The following is a 23,692-nucleotide window of genomic DNA, read 5'->3' as shown; positions in this document are numbered from 1 at the left end:
TGAGGGTTGTTGCCCAGAGAGGAAGCATGTACATTCTGATGATCCTTGTTTTAGTCGATAACTTATTTACCCACTGAAATTGAAAAACAATCCTGGCACTAGACCTCTGATTAAAGATCCAATGCAGCCACTTTAAAAAAATCTCAGTGTCAAATCATTTCTGAGTAACAATTAAGTACCTTATTGTGATTGTTTAGAATTAAAATGGTCAAAAATTTACAAAAATAGCTTCTTAGCAAAGAGCAATTTCTCAATCAAGAATTTTGCTAGTACTGTCTGGGAGTGGTCTGAGTGGGGGGAACTGAAAACTAGCTGTTTTTGGCAGAGAGGTTTCGTATTGGTCTAGTAACCCCTATACTCGTGGGAATTGGCCTATACGGATAGGGATAAATTGAAATGTTTCTTACAGAAGAAATATGGAAAGCATACAGTATGCATAACCAGGGAAGCAATTAAAGGGAACAGTTTGGAGATTATGTGATTCTTTTTAAAACTAAAGGTGAGAACACAACGGTTCACCTGACACACGACCGAATCCAAACGTTACACTGTTGATTTTATGTGCATTTTACATTTTCTGTACTTTTTGCCACATTTGTTGATATCGCAATCTGAAAATACTCTGGATACATTCAGTAACATGATAACAATTTTCCTGGAGAATGTGGGGTAGGTGCAACATAAGACAAAAAAATAACAAGGGTTTGAGTAAGAGGCCTAGTTTCACGCTTTTAATGTCACATGCACAAGTACAGTGAAATGCCAATTTCTTGTAAACTCAAAACCCAACCATGTAGTAATCAATAACAATGTAATACTAAAAATAACAAGGTAGAACAAAAACATAACATAATAAGAATATGAGAAAGTACGTAAGCATACTATATACAGAGTCAGTCAGTTTCAGTATTTACAATGGTCAGGGATACTGGAGTGATAGAGGTAGATATGTATAGGGGAAAGGTGACTAGGCATCAGGATATATAATAAACATAGTAGCAGCAGCGTATATGATGATTGTATGTGAGTGGGCGTGCATGTGTGTAGAGTCAGTATAAATGTATGTGCATATTATGTGTGTGAGGAAATGATGGAGTGAGTGTTTGTGTGTGTGTTGGAGTGTCAGTGTGCTTGAGTGTGTACAGCCCTCTGAGTGTGCATAGAGACAGTGCAAAAATGTATTACAAGGGTCAACTCAGATAGTCTGTGTAGCCATTTTGTTATCTATTTAGCAGTCTTATGGCTTGGGGGTAGAAGCTGAGAATGCTGACACCACTATACAGAATGCTGACACCACTATACAGAATGCTGACACCACTATACGAAGCATCAGGGAGGTTTTTGTTTTTTGTTTTGTTGGTGACTTTAGGTCCGGGTGCCGTTGCCGATGGAACCGGGGGTGCCTCAGCTAGCTCGGCGGGCTTCCCACCTTAGCTGGCTCGAGAGGTCCTCTTGCCTCAGTTGGATCAGCAGACGCCCACCCCACGTCATGCTTCAGCCGGCCCATCAGGCTCCCACACCTTAGTGGGATCGTCAGCTGGTTAGCCAGGCTCCCACGTCTCTGCCGGTTCGTCGGGCTTCTACGCCTCAGCTAGCTTGTCCAGTGCCCATGCCTCGGCCGGCCCATCAGGCTTGCCCAGGTGGTATGCCAGGTGGTTCCCCTAGAGGGTGTGGTACTATCACGCCTGCTCCCGCTCCCCCTCTCTGGCGCTTGAGGGTGCCAGGCTGCCCTTCATTACGCACACCTGTCAACGTCATTACGCACAGCTGCTCAATATTGGACTCACCGGGACTCCATTACTTTGTTGATTGCCCTTCTATATCTGTCTGTTCCTCAGTTGGATCCCCCGTGTCAGCATTATTGTCGTTATATTCCCCGTCCAGACGCTGTTCTTGTTTTGATTTGATGTCCGTTTTCCCAGTAAATGTTCACTCCCTGTACTTACTTCTCGTCTCCAGCGTCGATCCTTACAGCTTGCTGTATAAAAAGGCAGACAGGGGTTGAAGCATTATTACTCTTTGATTGAACATTAGAATAGTCAAAACGAGTGACCTACTCGGCTTTGCGCTTGGTATGATCGTCGGTGCCAGGCGCGCCGGTTCCATTATCTCAGAAACGGACAGCCTCCTGGGCTTTTCACGCACAACAGTCTCTAGGATTTACCAAAATTGGTGCCACAAACAAAAAACATCCAGTCAGCGGCAGTCCTGTGGGTGAAAACAACTCGTTGATGAGAGAGTTCGAAGGAGAATGGCAAGAATGGTGCAAGCTAACAGGCGGCCACAAACAGGCATATAACAGCGCAGTACAACAGTGGTGTGCAGAAAGGCATCTCAGAAAGCACAATTCGTCAGTCCTTGTCACAAATGGGCTATTGCAGCAGACGACCACACCGGGTTCCACTCCTATCAGCTAAAAACAAGAAGAAGCGGCTCCAGTGGGTACGCGATCACCAACACTGGACAATTGAGGAGTGGAAAAACATTGCCTAGTCCGACAAATCACTTTTCCTGTTGTGTCATGCTGATAGCAGGCAGAATTTGGCATAAGCAGCATGAGTCAATGGTCCCATCCTGCCTGGTGTCAACGGTACAGGCTGGTGGCGGTGGTGTAATGGTGTGGGGAATGCTTTCCTGTCATACGTTAGGTCCCTTGATACCAATTGAGCAACATTTGAACGCCACAGCATCTCTAAACATTGTTCCTGACCAGGTGCATCCCTTCAAGTCTACAAGGGGATCTGACCCGGTACTAGATGGGTGTACCTAAAAAACTGGCCACTGAGTGTATATAAAACACAGGAAAATCTCATTTTTTGACTGCACTAGACCTGTGAGTAAAACAATGTAAGTCACACAGTATAGTGAGAATAGCATACCCTGTCATCAGCCTGCGACTCTATCGATACTGAGAGACAGTCACTGCCCTGGGGATGTCTTAGTCAGCACACAGACAGTGACACATAAAGCACACACACACAATTGTCAGTTAGGACACACATAAACACATTAATCGAGACCCAGGTACAGACAGATACACACACACTCACGCATATATGCACATACACACAACTATCACACAACTGTCATGTTCCATTGTGAATAATTATATCAGCGACATGTCAGTGTAACCCAGGTGTAACCTCATAAAACGCCTAAGATAATCCTATGGTTCTTCTAGCTGCTGCATGTTCTGGTTTATGGATCTATTTGTTGTTTATTTGTCAAGGACCAGACCACTCACTTATATGCAGGACCACTGTCTTGCATTGTAAGTTACCTGTCAAGCTCAATAACATCTGTGGTGTCCGGGTAAGTCACGTAGAACAGTATGATATTACAGTGAAACTAGTGCACAATAAATACACTCTCACATACATCTAAATGCTTCTCTCTGAAGTGTGGTCATATATTATGTCATTCAGCTCTGTGTTGTTTTGTAGAGACTGAGGACAAGCAGAAGTATGCAATCTTCCTCTCCAATTGGCCAAATCCTGTGCTCTTAGTCGGGTTTGGTCAGACCTCGCTGTGGCCTTCTAAGCATTGCCTTTCCCAGTAGCTTTCCTGAAGTTTCTGTGGTAATTGTCTTGTGTCCAATCTACCCTTATTCACAAAGCTGTGTAATTTTTACTGTCACATTAATTTAACATTTACATTTCAGTAATTTAGCAGACGCTCTTATCCAGAGCGACTTACAGGAGCAGAGGGGCAGAGGCAGATTTTTCATCTAGTCGGCTCAGGGATTCAACCAGCGACCTTTCAGTTACTGGCCCAATGCCCTTAACCGCTAGGCTACCTTCCTCACACTCCATTCTGCCTACCTACCGAAAACTCCTATATGAATCTAGTGTTTCAAAGTTCACTGTCAGTGTGTTTCCCCTTAGATTACACTACACTTCCCATGAGCAGTGTGACTGGCCGCTGCTAACACCATTCCTGTCCTGTTAGATGGGATTGGGACTTTTGTAATGGCTCCACCCTGTGGTGAGCATTGCGCAGTGTGCTGAGTTCATTTATTTATGTATTTATTTAACTAGGCAAGTCAGTTAAGACAAATTCTTATTTACTATGACGGCCTACCAAAAGGCAAAAGGCCTCCTCTAGGGACGGGGGCCTTGGATTAAAAATCGAAATAAACAAAATAAAATAAATCTAAATAAAAATAAATAGTAGCAGGAGACTTGGGTATAGTTTTTTAAATCTAGCATTACTTCTGCACTCCTGTGTATTGTGAAACTCAATATTTCTACCCTGGTGGGAGACTGGGAAGAGAGAATAGGAGTTTGTGTGTTATTAAACACATTTAAGAATGGTATTAAATATATGTTTGTATCTCTTCTCTCAGTTTACGTGTAAGTGTCTGTATGTAGTATTGTAGTGTGTTGAAACAGTTAATGACAGCTATGTGTTGTTCCTCAGGATGTGTGTGTGAGGGCTGACAGACTGGGTCCAGCCATGGAATCAGAGAGGAACTGCAGCTCTTTCTGTGACTCCAGACTCTGCCTCATCCACCCTGGAGTCAATACACAGAAGGGCCTGGAGATACTGCAGAGACTATGTACCCTCAGCACGGTAAACACACGCACACGCACACGCACATGCACACACACAAACACTTGCTTTTGTATTGACCTCTGTGCCCATTGCCCAAAGTGTCAGCCCACTGGGCACACAGTGGTTGAATCAATGTTGTTTCCACGTTTTTTCAATAAAATGACGTTGTGCCAACGTGGAATAGACGTTGAATTGACATCCGTGCCCAGTGGGAGGGTCAGGTGTAAGGTTGGTGTTACACCCTTCTAAATGATCTCTTTTCAATTTAATGAGCTAAACTAATAACATATCATGTGAACATTGTGATATTTTTATGACATAATTGTATTACAACTGTGAAAAAAGTATGTAGAGAGTTCACCCATATAAAAAGTAATCTGCTCCTTTAAGAGATGGAAAAGGAAGCTCAATGTATTTCAATGTGGTGTCAGGAGGAGCCTGGTGCTGAAATGAAACTAAACAGCAGAGATGAATGTTGAGGACCCAAACACACTTTCTCCTTATACATTTCTTTGAGCACTAAGTCTCCTGCACTTGGAGTCGTCAGGATTCAAGAGCAAAACAAAGATCAGTCAACAACACCCATCGTCTCAGGTAAGAACCCACTGGGCACTGACTTCCACTCAACGTCTCTTCCACGTTGGTTCAACCCAACCAGTGTGTGCCCAGTGGGAAGAGAAAGAACAAATCTTCTCATGTTCTTATGTATCACAGCTACTCTTGTTTGCTCTGTGTTTAAAATTCCTGCTTTATTGTTTATTTAATAAATAAAATAAGTGAGAAGGAAATACATACAGTAAGTGTACATATTTTGTAAATGCTAAAATAACACAGATTTCTGACTCATTCAGGAAAGTTGATTTCACTTTCTGTTTGTTTGCAGGCATGGCATCATTTAGCACTGTACTGTCTGAAGATCAGTTCCATTGCTCTGTCTGTCTGAATGTTTTCAAGAATCCAGTCACAACCCCATGCGATCACAACTTCTGCATGGCTTGTATCAACGAATACTGGAGAACCAATGTCATGTGCCAGTGTCCACTGTGTAAGCACACATTCCCCAAAAGACCTGAGCTAAATGTCAATACTTTCATTTCTGAACTGGTTGATCGCCCCTGGGCACCAGGTCAAGGGAATGACACCAACCACTTGGAGCAAGCGGTGGAGAAGTAAACTGCGACTTCTGCATTGGAGGGAAGGTCAAGGCCATGAAGTCTTGTCTAAATTGTCAGGCTTCATACTGTGAGACTCACCTGGAGACTCATAAGAATGTCCCAGCTTTAAAGAAACACAAGCTGATCAACCCTGTGGGGAATCTTGAAGAACGATTGTGTAAGAGGCATGATAGACCTCTGGAGCAGTTTTGTAAGACTGACCAGACATATGTGTGTCAGTTCTGCACAGAGACTGACCACAATGCCCACAACATCGTCTCTCTAGTGGACGAAAGTAGAGACATGAAAGCTCAGCTGGAAAAGATTGACGTTGATGTGAAGCAAATAATTCAGGGTCGACTGCAGAACGTTAAGGAGATTAAAGGAACAGCACAGTCCAACAAAATAAATGCAGAGGAAGAGATAAAGGAAAGCTTGCAGGTCTTTACAGAATTAATGTGCTCTATTGAGAGTAGCCAGGCTGAGCTTATTGAGGCGATTTGAGGAGAAGCAGAAAGCAGCTGAGAGGCAGGCTGAAGGGCTCATTAAAGAGCTGGAGACGGAAATCACTGAGCTAAAGCAGTGACGCTCTAAGCTAGAGCATCTCTCACACACCAGGGACTACTTTCACCTGCTCCAGAGCTTCCCATCCCTGAGCAAAAATAACCACCAAGGACTGGTCGGAGATCAGGATTCAGAGTGTTGAGTATATCGGAACTGTGAGGAACGCTGCGAGGACGGCTGGCTCTCAGTTTGAAGAGACACTGAACAAGGAAGTGAAGAGGTTATGTGATGCTGAGCTGAAGATGATACAGCAGTGGTCAGTAGATGTAAGTCTGGACCTTGATACTGCCCACCCAAATCTTCTCCTCTCTGAAGATGCGAAACAAGCAAGACATGCTGGTAGAAGACAAAACCTCCCTGGCAACCCATAAATGTTTTTCTACATTTCCAGCGTCCTGGGAAAGGAGGGCTTCTCCTCAGGGAGATTCTACTACGAGGTGCAGGTGAAGGGAAATACTCTCTGGAGTGAAGGAGTGGCCAGAGTGTCCATCAACAGAAAGGTTATTGCAGCAAAGCCTGAGAATGGACTCTGGACTGTCCAGCTGGGAAAAGGGAATGTCTACCAGGCCTGCATCACAGACTCTACCCCCCTCTCCCTGAGTAAGAAGCCCCAGACGATAGGGGTCAATGTGGACTATGAAGAGGGTGAGGTCTCCTTGTACGATGCTCATACCAAGTCTCGTATCTACTTGTTTACTGGTTGTACCTTCACTGACAAACTTTACCCATACTTCAACCTTGGGTTTTGTGGCATTGATAAAATGTCAGCACCATTGATCATCTCTACGGGAGACAATCTGATTGAGATTTCACAACCTCACCCAGCCAACATTTATCAATCCAACCCCGGTTGTACGTACTGCCAAATCCTCAAAAACAACGATGGAGGAAGCTTGGAGGAAGCTCTGGTGGACATTCCTGCAGTTAGCATGCCAATTGCACACTCCCTCAAAACATGAGACATCTGTGGCATTGTGTTGTGTGACAAAACTGCACATTTTAGAGTGGCCTTTTATTGTCCCCAACACAAGGTGCACCTGTGTAATGATCATACTGTTTAATGAACTTCTTAATATGCCACACCTGTCAGGTGGATGGATCATCTTGGCAAAGTAGAAATGCTCACTAGCAGGGATGTAAAATTTAGTGCACAAAATTTGAGAAAAATAAGCATTTTATGCGTATGGAACATTTCTGGGATCTTTTCTTTCAGCCCATGAAATATGGGACCAACAATTCACATGTTGCGTTAATATGTTTGTTCAGTGTATATACTGTATACAGATTGTATCTTGCTCAGAAATCTGGAATCACATTTGCTGGAGTATATTGTGATGTCTTTTACGATTGAATGATGACAAACTGAACATGTAGCTTCTTACTAATCCTGCCCCAATATATGCATCTGTATCTGAAAAATAGTGTGTGAAAATATTACATTTAATCATCTTTGCATGAATAAAATTATCTGAAATGGGCACACTGCTTTTCGATATCTTTGTTATTTGGTCAAATCCTCAGTAAATCTTCTGTGGCTACAACAAAAACAGTGTTATGAACTCCTACATAATATGAACAGAAAGTGTGAAGGTATTGGATAAATGGCAACCATAAAGATACATGGTTCAGCTGACAGTCATGTTAAGGGTTAATTCATCCATGTACTTTACCTTTGAGAGAAGCTGCAGTATAGCTTAGCAGTAAGACACAGGGACAAGCCATGGTAAATGGCACTCTAAAGTGAGACTGGAGAACTTTATGCTTAGGCATAGCAAAATTCCCTCACAGATCACTCTACAAGAGTGAGTACAAAATATACTGACTTTGACACGGCTGCACCTTCTGAATACACACACAGAGGTGAGTGGAAGTTTGTAAAAACAGCTAGCTGGAGCTTGTCTGAGCAGTCAGCTGTGAATGCCCTCACCCGCTAGTAATTATTTCTGTTTGTTAAGATTCTGACTCGCTACAGGCAGATATGTCCATATCTAGAGTTTTATTGGCTCTTGTTCACCACCACACACCAGCACACACAAACACATAGAAGTGGTCTTTGTGATACATATGAAGGAATGGACTTTTAATGGATGCACGCAAATCTTCCTAGTAAACACACTGACAACTTGGTCGGCAGCCAAACTTGCATCTTCTTCTATGTCTTCTATGACATAATGGTGGTCCGCAAACCAACGTTAAAGGTGCATGCTGTCCCCTACTGTGCTGGAGTGTGTGGGCAATCACGGTTTACAACATGTCTAAATCCTCCTCCTAACTCAGTACTTCTGAGACAATAAAAAAGAGCCCTACTAACTTCTAATAAACCCTCCCCCATCCCCCAAATCCCTTCCACCCCCCCAACCTCAATGACCCTACACTTCAATCTTTCCCTCTCTTCAACATACTTACAACAATATAACAGCACATGCTCCATCGTTTCATCGACAATACAGTCCAGACACAAACCATTCACATGCTTGCCAACCAGATGTAATAACGAGTTCAATGTACACTGTCCTAAGTGGGGCCTCCCGTGTGGTGCAGCTGTTTAAGGCACTGCATCACAATGCTTGAGGCGTCACTACAGCTCCGGGTTTGATCCCAGGCTGTGTCACAGCCGGCCGTGACCAGGAGACCCATGAGGCTAAGCACAATTGGCTCAGCATCGTCCGGGTTAGGAGAGGGTTTGGCCGGCTGGGATTTCCTTGTCCCATCACGCTCTAGCGACTCCTTGTGGCAGGGCGGGCACATGCAAGCTGACTCTGGTCGCCAGCTGGACGGTGTTTCCTCTGACACTTTGGCCTGTCAAGAAGCAGTGTGGCTTTGCAGAGTCGTGTTTCGGAGAACGCAGGGCTCTCGACCTTCGCCTCTTATGAGTCCGTAGGGGAGTTGCAACGATGGGACAAGACTGTAACTACCAATTGGATATCACGAATTTGGGGAGGAAAAAGGAGTAAAGGTACAAACAAACAAAAAAATGTCCTAAGCACAATCGAGCAAACACCACCTCTTCCTTCTTAATCTGACCTCTGAATCTTGGTCCACCGACCTTTCTTTGGAGGGCAAATAAATACCGGCCCTTGGGAACTTGCGTCTTCATCTGCCGACAGCGATGGCCACTCTGACCTGGAGTGGGAGGGGTCACAGTCCAAATGTGCATTTGGGCACTCTGATTGGTGGAAACCAGGATGTTGTGATAGACAGCTGAGAAGGGAAGAAATCACACTAATGAGTCTGTGGGGAAAGTCACGTGCATAGGCATGGCCTTTTTTTGCAGGTTATTTAATTTGTGCAGCATTGCGTCTGTTGTATGTTATGTTTAGGGCCTTGTGTCTTGCACAATCATGTGACATGCCTGGATTTTAACCTATGTTCTAAGATTTTTCATCAAACTGTCCCCATTTCTTTTTATATCAGATGGTCCAGCACCATCCTCAGAGAACTGCTTAAATATTTGTTGTAATTCTCATTTATGGATAACGCTTTTAAATGCAGGATAAAATCTTGCTATGTCACGTGATTGCTCAGAACACAGGGCCTTAGTTATGTTGCTGTTTATTCAAGTTTCAACACCTGTCACAGCCCAGTTATAAATATCGTGAAGGGGATAAATACAGTTCAATTGAGTTTTTGTATTACATTACACTTCACTGTGTTATGCTGATCGACAGATTGAACAAGTGGGAATGTCCTCACAGTGCCCTTTCTTGTTTTTATTTCTTAATAAATATTTGTTCCTAAACACCATATTTCTGAATAAAATATAAAACCATAATGATACGTTAGTACTACTGTTTACATGTATTGTGAAAGCTAGTTGGGCATAACTGCGTAGTGTGGTTGTCTACAACCGTACACTAGAGAAAAAATTACAGTAAAAAATTCTGGTGTCAAGAGCCAAGAGATTTCATAAAGTCCCATGTAGTTTTTTGTTGGATCTCTTCCCAGACCCAGACATGGCTTCCACCAGCAGCCTGCTGTCTCAGGAACAGTTCCTGTGCCCCATCTGTCTATATGTGTTCACCAGCCCAACCCCATGTGGACACAACAAGGACTGCATACATGGGTACTGGCATACCACCAGCCCGTGTCAGTGTCCCATGTGTAAGCAGAAATTCAGCAGAAGACCTGATCTCAAAGTCAATACTTTCATATCTGAAATGGCCAATCAGTTCAGGAGGTCAGTTGAAACGAGTGCGACTGCTACTTTTTACCCAGGACCAACCGCTGAACCAAGCCCAACCCCAAGCTGCCCAATGCGGAGAAGTACCCTGTGACATCTGCACTGGGAGGAAAGGCAAGGCCTTGAAGTCCTGCCTGGAGTGTCGGGCCTCTTACTGGGAGATTCACTTGGAACCTCACCACGTACTGACCACCTTCAAGAAACACAACCTGATCAAGCCTGTGATGAACATGGAGGACAGAGTGTGTAAGAGGCAGCAGAAGCTTCTTGAGCTGTTCTGTAGAAGTAACCAGACGTACATGGGTCAGGTATGCACTGAGAAAAGACAAGAAACACAACACTGTCCCATTGGAGAAGAAAAGGAGGCTTCATCTAGCGAACATGGAAGATGTCATGCAGCAGATGATTCAAGGTCGACAGCAGAAAGTGAAGGACATCAAAGACACAGTACAATCAGGCAGAATAAATGCAGAGAGAGATATTAGGGAGAGCTTGGAGGTCTTTACTGCTCTGGTGCGCTCCATTCAGAGAAGCCAGGCTGAGCTCATTGAGGTGATTGGGGAGGAGCAGAAAGCAGCAGAGAGGCAGGCTGAAGGAGAGACACTGAGCTGGAGCAGCTCTCACACACTGAGGACCACCTTCACCTCATCCATAGCTTCCCATCCCTGTGCACTCCTCCTCTCACCAAGAACTGGTCTGAGATCAGTGGTCAATGTGTTGTGTACGTAAGAACAGTTAGGAGAGCTGTTAGTAGTGCTTGGTCCCCGTATGAGAAGTCACTGAAGAATGAAGTGAAAAGATTGTGTGACACAGAACTTACAAGAATTAAGCAGTGTGCCGTGGATGTGACCCTTGACCCTGATTCAGCTACCCCAAACTCTTCCTCTGACAACGGTAAACAAGTGGCCCACGGCAAAACAGCGCTGAACCTCCCTGACAACCCTGAGAGGTTTTACCCTTGTCTCAGTGTCCTGAGGAAGGAGGGCTTCTCCTCAGTGAGGTTCTACTACAAGGTGCAGGTGAAGGGTAAGACCAAGTGGGACATAGGAGTGGGGAGAGAGTCTGTCAACAAGAAAGGAGGGAATAGCCTAAACCCTGAGCGTGGCTACTGGACAGTCGGCCTGAGGAACAGGACTAAGTACTGGGCTCTGCAGACCCCCCTGTCCCCCTGCCACTGGTCGAGAAGCACCAGAGGGTGGGGGAGTATGTAGACTGGGAAGGGGGGCATGATGTGGAGTCCAGGTCTCATATCTACTCATTCACAGTTACATCTTCGCAGAGAGACTCTGTCCATACTTCAACCCCTGAAAGAATAACGGTGGGGTCAGCGCCATTGGTGATCTCACCCGTCAGTGACCTCATTTCCTCACCTTAAACTTCCACCTCTACTTAGAAGAGGACACTGAGGCCTTTTCTCATGTGCATTTGCGCAACTCCTGCATCGTCTGTACTCTCTCCTCTGTCATCTCTCCTCTGTCCTCTGTCCTCTCTCCTCTGTCTCTTTTTGAAAAATGTCAAAGGTAATGAAGGAGACGCGGCGAGGAGAAGGAAAATGGACAAAAATGAGCTTGCATGAAATCGCTCATCATCAGGCAAATGATGTTCACAGGGTGGAATCCCAAAATAAATGCATTAAGTGAAATGTAAAAACAAATGTAGCTTGGAGGTAAAAACAAATGTCGCTTGTTCTGCAAGACATTTTATAGATAAGAGGATAAGTAGCATATAATTTTTAAATGTTTGCATGCTGTTCTCCTTCAAGGAAACAATAGCTGGTTCAAAGGGGGAGTGGCAGATTTCAAAACTCTTCCGCAAATGGCTCCGGTAGAATACACTTCCTCACAAAAAGGAGCCAATCGAGGAGACTGTCTTTCATTTGCCTACTAACGAATTGACACTCTCCTCGTCCACTCAGCCACCAGGGTTGGGGAGTAACAGATTACATGTAATCCGTTACATGTAAGGGATTACAAAAAAACGGTAACCATAATGCGTTATGTTACCAGCAAAAATATTGTAATGAGATTACAGATACTTTTGAAAAACTAGATGATTACTTCGGGGATTACTTTTAAATTCCGAAAGGATGTTTGCGGCAAAACATATTTGACACTTCTCTGTTTTCTCAATGACATTCAAATCATAATTGAAAAAAGTTGCAAGTTTAAGTTCGTTCCACCTGAGTGAGTCTGACCACAAGTCAGAGACCACTATGATGACACACCAAATGTCTTTGATGGATCGCAAACAAAGTGCAGGAATAGGCTTTTGTAGGCTACAGTCCAAGCTATGTCTTCCAATGGTGCGACTGCTGTCGGCATCCAAAGATGAACCAACTTGATTAAACGCTTGGAGGTAAGGATGACAGCAGAGGTGTAGCCTACAGCGATATGGATATCACTTATTATTGATATCTACATAGTGCATTGATGTGAATCACACTGCTGGTCTCTCGTTTAGCATTAATGGTTAAATTCAAGAATTTTAAGCTACCTATCAATCATTGTTTTTGAAACCAGTGGACAGATAGTGAAAAATGCACTCTTGCAACAGCTGCATAGTGCAGATCCAAGCCTATGGAATAAAAGTGGCTGATCTAATTGCTCAATCTAATTCATGCTGATAAAAAAAGTATAATCCATAGGCCTAATGGACACAAGCTCAAACTCGCACACTTTTGATAGACTTAAAGGGGCAATCTGTAGTTGATACATCCAATTTTGGACATAAATTATATTTATTAATGTAAAGATAACATTTAATCGCAGTATTATATGTCGTAAAAAGCGATGGGTTAGAAGAAGCCTACATAACCAACCCATAAAGTAAAATGTAACATCCATATATGGCCAGCTATGTAAACTTTAACATTGATTTATCCTGCAATAATGTCGTTCAATTGGTAAGATAGATTTTTGTCTTCTTCTAATGCCTCTCAAGGGGAAAGTAATCTAAAAGTAACTGAATGTAATCAGATGACATTACTAAGTTTGGGTAATCCAAAAGTTATGTTACTGATTACAGTTTTGGACAGGTAACTGTAACGGATTACATTTAGAAATTAACCTACCCAACCTTGCCAACCACTTGGTTTCCAGGTCACGGAGGAGAGAGGAGGGAGGGTGGAGGATGGACTTTTGTCCAAATGAGAAAAGGCCTGAGTGTTGTGTCAGTTTTATTTGTTATAGAAGCTTTTGCAGTATGATATATTTTCTTGACCTTATGTAATGTGTAGTTGATTTTAAAAATATATATTGAAAGTAGTCTGTTTTCTGTGCATTAGGCTTGCAAAGTTCTATGCAATAAATGTTTTAGGTGATCAAAATAAACACTATACAGGTTGAAGGTTTTGGGCATACTCCAATCATTCCAGAAAGCAAATAATAGCAGCCAAAACACATATAATACTTTTAACACATTAAAAACATACACAAACACACACATACCAAAAGTTTTGGTAATTACTCATGTTTCTTATTCGCGACAAACTCCTAATTGAAATGTGATTGATATCTACTGTAGATGGGAGGGGAGCTGCAGAGGCGGTCTCTCTCGCCAGTGCTCTGTGCAGTTGTCTGGACCATGCTCTCCTGTGGCATCTTGCTGGCTTTCTGCTTCCTGCTCTTCACCCTGCGCTTCAAGAACAACAGGTACATGCACACACACATACACACATATACACAAACACACGTTTAAAAGCATATGCACTTACTCAAATCGATAGACAGGCGTGAACAGTTTTACCTTTATTTTGTTGATATGTGTGTGTGTTTCTCTCTCTCTGTCTCAGGATAGTGAAGATGTCCAGTCCTAACCTTAATGTGCTGACTCTGTGTGGAAGTATCCTCACCTACAGCAGTGGCTTCCTATTTGCTTTTGAGGAACGCATCCACCTACAAGGGGCAGGAGCGAGAGCAATACTCCAGGTAAGACACACCCACTACCCTGCTACACTCTTCCTCTCCACTCTCAAAACAACACGCTCTGTGTAGCGGGTAGAATGTCACATTGACGCGACGCTGATGGCAAAGCAACACAACGCTTATAGTGGAGCTGAAGTATCACACAGACAAACACACACACACACACACACACACACACACACACACACACACACACACACACACACACACACACACACACACACACACACACACACACATACACATGCACACACAGACATACACATTGTTCTGATGATGCCATATTGTGTGATATTATGGGGTGTTACTGTGTTGTATCCTAGGCCCGGATCTGGACGTTGTGTCTTGGCAGCACTCTGGTATTTGTGCCCATCCTGGGGAAAACATGGCGGCTCTACAGAGTATTCACCCAACGTGTTCCTGACAAGAGAGTGGTAAGCAGGCTGCTCCTCTCACTCTGTCTCTCTGGTCGAAGTGTGTGTTGTGGTGTTGTAACTCATGTCACTCCTCCTTTGTGTGCGTGTGTTTAGAGGGGGGAGGGTGGAGGGTAAAGGCTTGTATTAAAGGATCTGTGTGTCATAGAGTGTATGTGTTGCATGGTGTATTACTGAACTCTGTGTGTTTCAGATCATCAGAGACATCCAGTTGATGGGCTTGGTATCTCTGTTGATTCTGGTGGACCTGCTGGTTCTCACCGCCTGGAGTCTAACCGACCCGGTCAAATGTGCACGGTCCATTGGGGCTGTGGTCAAGGTGGTGGAGAGGGACATGTCCTACTCTCTGTCTCAGCTGGACTCCTGTTCCTCTCTCTACTCAGACCTGTGGCATATCCTCCTCGCCGTGATGAAGGTAAAGCAGCTGGGAGAAATACTCAGATAAACATAAGAGAGCAAATAGTTGCTGTTTCCCCTGAGTTTGTGTTGGTTTGTGGTAAATGGTAAACATGTCATGAACATTATGTGGTTGTGTTGCGGTCTCTCCAGGGTGGCCTGCTCCTGTATGGGACCTACCTGGCTGGTCTCACCAGCAACGTCAGCCTCCCTCCGGTCAACCAGTCCCCCACCATCATGACCGCGGTCAGCCTGGTCACCCTGTCCACGGCGGTGGCGGTCCCGGTGTCGCGGTTCCTGCAGGCATGGCCCAACGTGGTCTATAGTATGGTGGCTGGAGCTATCTTCATCTGTACCCTCGCCACCAACTGTATGCTATTTGTACCTCAGGTGAGAAAGACAGTTAGCGCACATCACTAGGGGTATGCCGAGTACTCTGACAAAACGAGTATTGTAACGGATATGGAGAATAATCCGAATATCTAATTATCTGTGATCGGAAATAAAGTTATTTTCAGCTGCCAGCACGCATTTCTCTTTCACTAAAACAGTGTGAAGCGCTGTGTGCTCTAAACAACTATTGTCTAGTTTTCCTGTCAGTAAAATACCGGTTGAGCCTGCTACAACAATTGGATTAGAACAAGCCATATAACAAGCCCATGCTTTCTTGCTATTATTATTTATTCTGGACCAGACATGTTTACAGAGCGACAGATCATTAGAAAATAAAATGACAAGTGTAGATTGTTTTTTTGATTGTACAAATGTTGTGGCATAAGTGTCAGGGGAGAAGTTTTGCTCCTCTGTAAAGTTAATCAGTACATGGGGCAAGGGAATTAGCCTATCTTCATCTAAATCTGTGTCTGGAATAAATGCAGGCAGTAGTAGCCAGCCATGTATTAGGCATGTTTTTTTGCCTATTTTGTTGATAATTGAATAGGACTAAGTAAGAAAATCATGTACATTTTCATCTGTCGGGGTCGTATAAATCTTCTTATGGCTGCGATCCCGTTAACGGGATCGATATGACAACAGCCAGTGAAAGTGCAGGGCGCCAAATTCAAACAACAGAAATCTCATAATTAAAATACCTCAAACATACAAGTATCTTATACCATTTTAAAGGTAATCTTGTTGTTAATCCCACCACAGTGTCCGATTTCAAAAAGGCTTTACTGCGAAAGCACCAACAAACGATTATGTTAGGTCACCGACAAATCACAGAAAAACAGCCATTTTTACAGCCAAAGACAGGAGTCACAAAAAGCAGAAATAGAGATAAAATTAATCACCAACCTTTGATGATCTTCATCAGATGACACTCATAGGACTTCATGTTACACAATACATGTATGTTTTGTTCGGTAAAGTTCATATTTATATCCAAAAATCTCAGTATACATTGGCGCGTTATGTTCAGTAGTTCCAAAAACATCTGGTGATTTTGCAGAGAGCCACATCAATTTCCAGAAATACTCATAATAAACGTTTATCAAAGATACAAGTGTAATATATGGAATTTTAGATCCACTTCTCCTTAATAATGCAACCGCTGTGTCAGATTTCAAAAAAGCTTTACGGAAAAAGCAAACCATGCAATAATCTGAGGTCGGCGCTGAGTGCCCAATCAAGACAAAAAGATATCCGCCATATTGTGCAGTCAACAAAAGTCAGAAATAACATTATAAATATTCACTTACCTTTGATGATCTTCATCAGAATGCACTCCCAGGAATCCCAGTTCCACAATAAATGTTTGATTTGTTCGATAATGTCCATCATTTATGTCCAAATAGCTACTTTTGTTAGCACGTTGGTAAACAAATCAAAACTCACGAAGCGCGTTCACTAGTTGCAGACAAAATGTCAAAAAGTTCCGTTACAGTCCGTAGAAACATGTCAAACGATGTATAGAATCAATCTTTAGGATGTTTTTAACATAAATCTTCAATAATGTTCCAACCGGAGAATTCCTTTGTCTTCAGAAAAAGCAAATGGAACGGGATCTACCTCTCATGTGAAAGCGCGTGACCAGCTCCTGGCACTCTGCCAGACCTCTGACTCAATCCCCTTTCATTCAGCCCCCCTTTACAGTAGAAGCCTCAAACAAGTTTCTAAAGACGGTTGACATCTAGTGGAAGCCTTAGGAAGTGCAATATGACCAATATCCCACTGTATCTTCAATAGGGGTGAGTTGAAAATCGACCAACCTCAGATTTCCCACTTCCTGGTTGATTTTCTTCTCAGGTTTTTGCCTGCCATATGAGTTCTGTTATACTCACAGACCTCATTCAAACAGTTTTAGAAACTTCAGAGTGTTTTGTGTCCAATATGAATAATAATATGCATATATTAGCAACTGGGACTGAGGAGCAGGCAGTTTACTCTGGGCACCTCTGGGCACCTTATTCATCCAAGCTACTCAATACTGCCCCCAGACATAAGAAGTTAACAATGTGTGTGAATGAGTGAAGGAACATAACAATGCACTCTGAGTGATAGCACAGTAATGAAGGAACATAACAATGCACTCTGAGTGATAGCACAGTAATGAAGGAACATAACAATGCACTCTGAGTGATAGCACAGTAATATGCACTTGAGGTATAGGCTTTACCGGCATTTAAACAACTAGCTCTCAGTCTCACTTCAGAACTAGACATTCATCCATGTTTCTCAAACATCACATTTCGAAATGTTCAAAGTTAAGTTTAGGAATTAACTCTGAATGGTTAAGGTTCTGGATAGTCTTAAAACAAAAATTTTAAAAACACGACTTTCTATCACTGGATTCAAACTTGCAACCATTGGCATCAGAGGCAGATGCTTATGCCCATCCACCATCACCGTCCACAATACCCTGAAACTGAAACCTATTTAAAGGTAACAGCGCTCACTGTTGTCCCTAGTGGCCAGTTTCCACGTCATCTCCCAACGTCCTCAGACATGGATGGACGTTGAATACTGACTTGTATCATGGGTGACCTGGCTGCATTTGAAGTGCACTTCCGGGTTTTTCAATCATGAGTAAATCAAATTACGAGTATCAAGTGTGATAAAAACGGTTACTATTACGAATACGAGTATGATGAGATCGACGTGCCCCTACACATCACAGACAGACACAGACAGAAACCCCCAGGCCCAATTTGAGTGGCTACGTGAGTGTTTCCCATACCTCGCCATAGTGTGTATGTGTCCCTCTGTGTGTGTCTGTGTGTCTGTGTGTTAACACTGGAGTGTGACTCATACAAACACACATATGCTCTCCATGAGTCAACACGCTGCAGCCTGCCCCTACACATTAATGACTCCCCATAAGTAGCTGGTGGTCAGCTGATGCAATGATACAGGAATGCATCCTGGACGGAAAGGAAGTACTTTAACAATAAGCAACACAAACACACCTGGAGATGCCAAGGGTGTGGCACACTTGTCTGACAGTTATCCGACCTTCCATCATAATCCCCCTCTTTCTCTACCTTGGCCCCCCTTCTCCCTTTCTTCCCTCCCTCTTTCTCCCCTCTTTCCAGTTGACCCAGTGGCGTCGGTTTGAGGAGGAGCACAACAACCCTAGTCAAATGGCAAAGTACTTCAGCAGCCCCAGTAAGAGTGTCCAGTCTGTCTACAGCCAGGATGAGATCTACTATCTCCTGGGAGAGAACAACTCCATGAAGATGCTCCTCAATGAGGTAGTCAGTGTGTGTAGGCGATGTAGTATTTTAACCCTCACTTGCCCTCTAATGGTTATAGAAGGTGGTGAATCTCCCCCTTACTGAATAAAAAGGTCCCTACATGGTCCTGATTTCAACATAATCTCTGTGACTCCTCAACACTAGAATATATACCTACCTAAACTCATTTACTTTGTATTCTGAATACTCTTCTATTCAACACTAACTTTACATATAACCTTTAACCCTACACGCATCTTTAGGTTAACCTTTCACCCGACTCTTTAGGTCCCAGATTGTTGTTGATAATGTTTTTTGTATTGAAGGGGATTTTAAAGCTTGTTGTCATTTTGCAGAAGAATGCTGTGATTGACAGTCTGCAGGAGCAGGTGAACAACGCCAAAGACAAGCTACTGCGCCTCATGTCCAGTAGCCACCCCCACGAGGACCAGGAAATTGACTCTTCCACCACCAACCTCCACTCCTCATCCACCCAGACCATAGTTGTGCAGTCCGACTGCTCTCCAACTCTGCTGCCACACAGGAACATAGCAGAACCTCTCCTCTCTTCTCCTCCCTTTTCTTCACCTCCTCTGTCTGCTCCTCCCACTACTTCTGCTGTCTATACACCTCCTTCTGATTCTCCCTCTGCTCCTCTCTCTACTCCTCCTCCACCTGCCCTCTCTCCTCCCCCAGGGGATGGTGTGAGTGTGAAACAGTGGAGTGTAGAATTTGGTCAAGACATCCAGGGTGCAGGGGTGGAGACTGAGACAAGGTGGTGTAAGGTTGAGGGGACTGGGTCCCAGCAGCAGTGTGGAGGGGTGAGGTCTAACCTCCTAGTCACCCCTAAGCCCTCTGTCTTCTCCAGGACAGGAGTCAGGACACCAGGGAAGAGGGCAGGGACAAAAACCACACCCTCCTGTCAGTCAACCTATGTCACTTCCTCTTCCTATCTCTTTCCTGTGGGAAAGTCGGAACCCTCACGTTGCCATGGCCATCCCGTGTTGCCGTGGGTGACAAGCGTCAGGCCGGCAGGGTTTGTGAGCAGTGAGCATCTCCAGGAAATCCTCCGGGAACTGAGTGTGGTCCCTGTCATGGAAATGACCCTCCGCTCACCCAATCACAGCAGGGGGATCAGGAGACCCACTCTGCCCTCCTCGACCGACCCCTCGGTCCGCTCTCCTCTCTCCCTCCATGCCCCTCGCACCCATCATCCCCCTCTCCTCTTCCGCTACCCCAGTATCTCCCCCTACGTGATGAGGAAACGCAGACCTCCATTCCATCAACCCAGAGGGGGGCATCCACCCTGTTACTACCCAGGGTCAGAGACTCCTCGCTGGGGAAGGAGGAGGGATGCTGGATCCTTACAACTAGATAAGCACCCCTCAAAAACACAACCCCAGCTCGAGCCTGTTGGCACAGAGACCAGTCCCCTCCGCCCTGAAGACAGTGATTCAGAAGAATGGGAAGAGGCAGGGCATAGAGTAACAAATAGGTGTGGGAGGCGTGGCTCGAGGAGGGAGCACCGGCTACCACCCCCTCGAAAATGCTCCATCACCCCCTTCTCAGGACACACCCACCCAGGCCCTTCAAACGGGGACGGGGGCGGTGAGGGAGGGCTAGACCGAGACCGTGGCAGGGACTTGTATGGTTACTGGGACTCAGACTCCAGCAGCTCGGCTGACTACTGCTACTACCACCGACCCTACTGCGATGCCTGCCTGCCACACGGCTCCTACCCCTCCAGCGACAGCTCCTCCTCATACTCCTCGGACAGTGAGTACGGCGGCTTCGCCAGCCTCTGCCGCTCCACACACCCTGTGGTCAACTTCAAGGAAGACCTCAATCCCACCTTCGTATGAGCCTGTCTGGAGCCTCATTTGAATGGGTGCTGCGGAAGAATCATTCAAGTCAAAGTGTGTTGTAATTTACTTTCAATGGCCAGTTCACGGCAGAACAATTGAGTTTACGCACTGTTGTAACGCTATTGAGAAGTAGTAAATTGAGCATGAACTGATGTAAATGCTTGCCTTGTAGGCCTACCCATCCAACATGGCTATTTAGAAGGCAAAACATCTGACTTTGCATTCATGGTAATGTTCTTCCTTATCTACATGTGGAGTATCCTTGCAACACATTACCTCACAACAATCACCTTAGAAACTCTTTCATTTGGTTGCAAGTGTTTTAGAAATGGGACCAAGTTGGGGTGTGTTGTTCAATGGGTTGAGTTTGCTGTATGATGTCTGGGATCTGCTTTTAATGCTGACTTTGTCTTTCATGTATTGCTCTAACTGCCAATGTCTCTAGGTTATGTTATAGAAAATGTAAATTTTTAGCTAAATATGATATAGTATTTACAGTAGATCATATAGATTGTTACATGTTACAAAAAAGGACTTGATTTTATTTATCTGTTACCACATACAGTGAACTCCAAAAGTTTTGGGACAGAGACACATGTTTACTTCTTTTGGCTCTGTACTCCAGCACTTTTAATTTGAAATTATATAATGACTAGGATGTTAAAGTGCCAAATGTCAGCTTTAATTTCAGGGGATTTTCATCCATATCGAGTAAACCATTTAGAAATTACAGCACTTTTTGTACATAGTCCCCATATTTTAGGGGACCAAAGGTATAGAGACATTCCAGGTGAAGCTGGTTGAGAGAATGCCGAGAGTTTGCAAAGCTGTCATCAAGGCAAATGGTGGCTACTTTGAAGAATCTCAAATATAACATATATTTTGATTTGTTAAACACTCTTTTTGGTTACTACATGATTACATATGTGTTATGTCATAGATTTGATGTCTTCACTATTATTCTACAATGTAGAAAATAGTAAAAATAAAGAAATACCCTTGAATGAGTAGGTGTGCCCAAACTTTTGACTGGTACTGTAAGCATTAAAGTAGTCCAATGATTACAGCAAGCTTGTGACTCTACAGACTTTTGCTTTTTGTTTTTCTTGTGTTTCAGATTATTTTGTGCCCAATAGAAATGAATGGTAAATAATGTATTGTGTCATTTTGGAGTCACTTGTAAATAAGAGTAGAATGCTTCTCAACACTTCTACATTAATGTGGATGCTACCATGATTGTGGATAGTCCTGAATAAATCATGAATAATGATGAGTGAGAAAGTTACAGACATACAAATATCATACCCCCAAGACATTCTAACCTCTCACCATTACAATGACAGGGTAGGCTGGCATTTTTCGTGAGGTAGGATATTCGTGCAACTGTAACCTTCTCATTCATCATTATTCACCATACATTCAGGACTGTCTGTAATCATGGTAGAATCCATATTCATGTGGAAGTGTTTAGAAATGTGTTCTATTCTTATTTACAATAAAAGTGACACAATATATTATTTACCATTTATTTATATTGAGAACAAAATAATCTGAAACACAACCAAAATAAACAGCAAATGCATCCACCAAATTTGTAGAGTGTCACGATCGTCGTAATGTGGAAGAGAGGAGGACCAAGGCGCAGCGTGGAGTGAAGTGACATTCTTCTATTTATTAAAGAAGAAACGAAGAACACTTGACAAACTTACAAAACAACAAAGACGCTATATATAAACAGTGCAGACACAAGCAACTAACATATAGACAATAACCCACAACACAAAACAGGCTACCTAAATATGGTTCCCAATCAGAGACAACGCAAAACACCTGTCTCTGATTGAGAACCATATCAGGCCAAACACCTAGAAATAGACAAACCAGACATACAACATAGAATGCCCACTCAGATCACACCCTGACCAAACAAACATAAAACATACAAAGCAAACTATGGTCAGGGCGTGACATAGAGTCACAACATTGCGTGCTAGGAATGTGGAACCAAACACTAAACTTTTGAATACTTTAATACACATAAGTGAATTTGTCCCAATACGTTTGGTGCCCTAAAATGGGGGGACTATGTACAGAAAGTGCTGTAATTTCTCAACGGTTCACCCAATATGGATGAAAATACCCTCATTGTATAATGTCAAATCCAAAGTACAGAGCCAAAACAACAACAAAAATTGTCATGGTCCCAATACTTTTGGAGCTCATTGTACATACCACAGGTGGCCTGTGTCACATTAATTGGGGAGGAGGGGACCATAGTAATGGCTGGAACAGAATTAATGGAATGGTATCGAACACATTAAACGCATGGTTTCCATGTGTTTGATAGCATTCCATTAACTCCATTCCAGCCATTATTATGAGCCGTTCTCCCCTCAGAAGCCTCCTGTCAATACATATGGTAAATAATATGTAGGCCCATTGTAACCATTTTGACTGAGTTGTAATGACTTTTACGCTTTTGTTTACCTTTCAAACATCAAAATCCCTCAATGAAGTACTGTATGTTGGTATTGTTATTTATTTCTGTTTGTGTGCATGCGTGCAAGTGCACAATGTACTGTATGTATTGCATTTTAATTGGAAGCTCTGCCTCCAATAACAATCAATTGTAATTTTCTGTGAGCTGATTGATTATCTATATAACCTATTGGCCTGTCCCCTTCACCCAGTATGCCTGTAGATTGCTTCTCTCTCCCACAACCGGCTGCCAATGCTTCTCATAAGAGGATGCAACTTTTTTCATGTTCAGAATGAATGAGTTTATGTAAATTGGTTATTTTGCTGGTGTTAATGATACAGAAACTGCACAGTATTTAAAGCTGATATGCTACTGTGTGTGCTGTGCCTTATAGACTTTGATAAATTAATCCACGTAGGACCGGATCACCGAAGTGGGACTGGACCCTTTATCAACAAGTCTGGGAAGA

The 23,692-nt window shown here is 43.6% G+C and overlaps 1 protein-coding gene and 1 pseudogene across 1 annotated transcript in view; both read left to right on the top strand.

Moving 5' to 3' along the window:
- LOC139546441 (probable G-protein coupled receptor 156) overlaps positions 1 to 21,752 on the top strand; it is a 31,263-nt gene extending 9,511 nt beyond the window's left edge. Inside the window, exons 2-9 of the mRNA XM_071354815.1 lie at positions 4,420 to 4,572; positions 13,975 to 14,102; positions 14,243 to 14,378; positions 14,699 to 14,809; positions 15,003 to 15,224; positions 15,359 to 15,595; positions 18,739 to 18,897; positions 19,236 to 21,752. Of these exons, the coding sequence (XP_071210916.1) occupies positions 4,456 to 4,572; positions 13,975 to 14,102; positions 14,243 to 14,378; positions 14,699 to 14,809; positions 15,003 to 15,224; positions 15,359 to 15,595; positions 18,739 to 18,897; positions 19,236 to 20,741 (2,616 nt within the window). The 5' untranslated portion in view covers positions 4,420 to 4,455 and the 3' untranslated portion in view covers positions 20,742 to 21,752. The remainder of the gene's footprint in view (positions 1 to 4,419; positions 4,573 to 13,974; positions 14,103 to 14,242; positions 14,379 to 14,698; positions 14,810 to 15,002; positions 15,225 to 15,358; positions 15,596 to 18,738; positions 18,898 to 19,235) is intronic.
- On the top strand, positions 10,226 to 12,061 carry LOC139547208 (E3 ubiquitin-protein ligase TRIM39-like; annotated as a pseudogene).
- Positions 21,753 to 23,692: the final 1,940 nt, after the last annotated feature.

The sequence above is a fragment of the Salvelinus alpinus genome, chromosome 20 (genome assembly GCF_045679555.1).
Source record: "Salvelinus alpinus chromosome 20, SLU_Salpinus.1, whole genome shotgun sequence".
Classification (NCBI taxonomy): domain Eukaryota; kingdom Metazoa; phylum Chordata; class Actinopteri; order Salmoniformes; family Salmonidae; genus Salvelinus; species Salvelinus alpinus.
The sequence above is the reverse complement of the archived record's forward strand: the minus strand, read 5'-3'. Positions and strand labels throughout refer to the sequence as shown.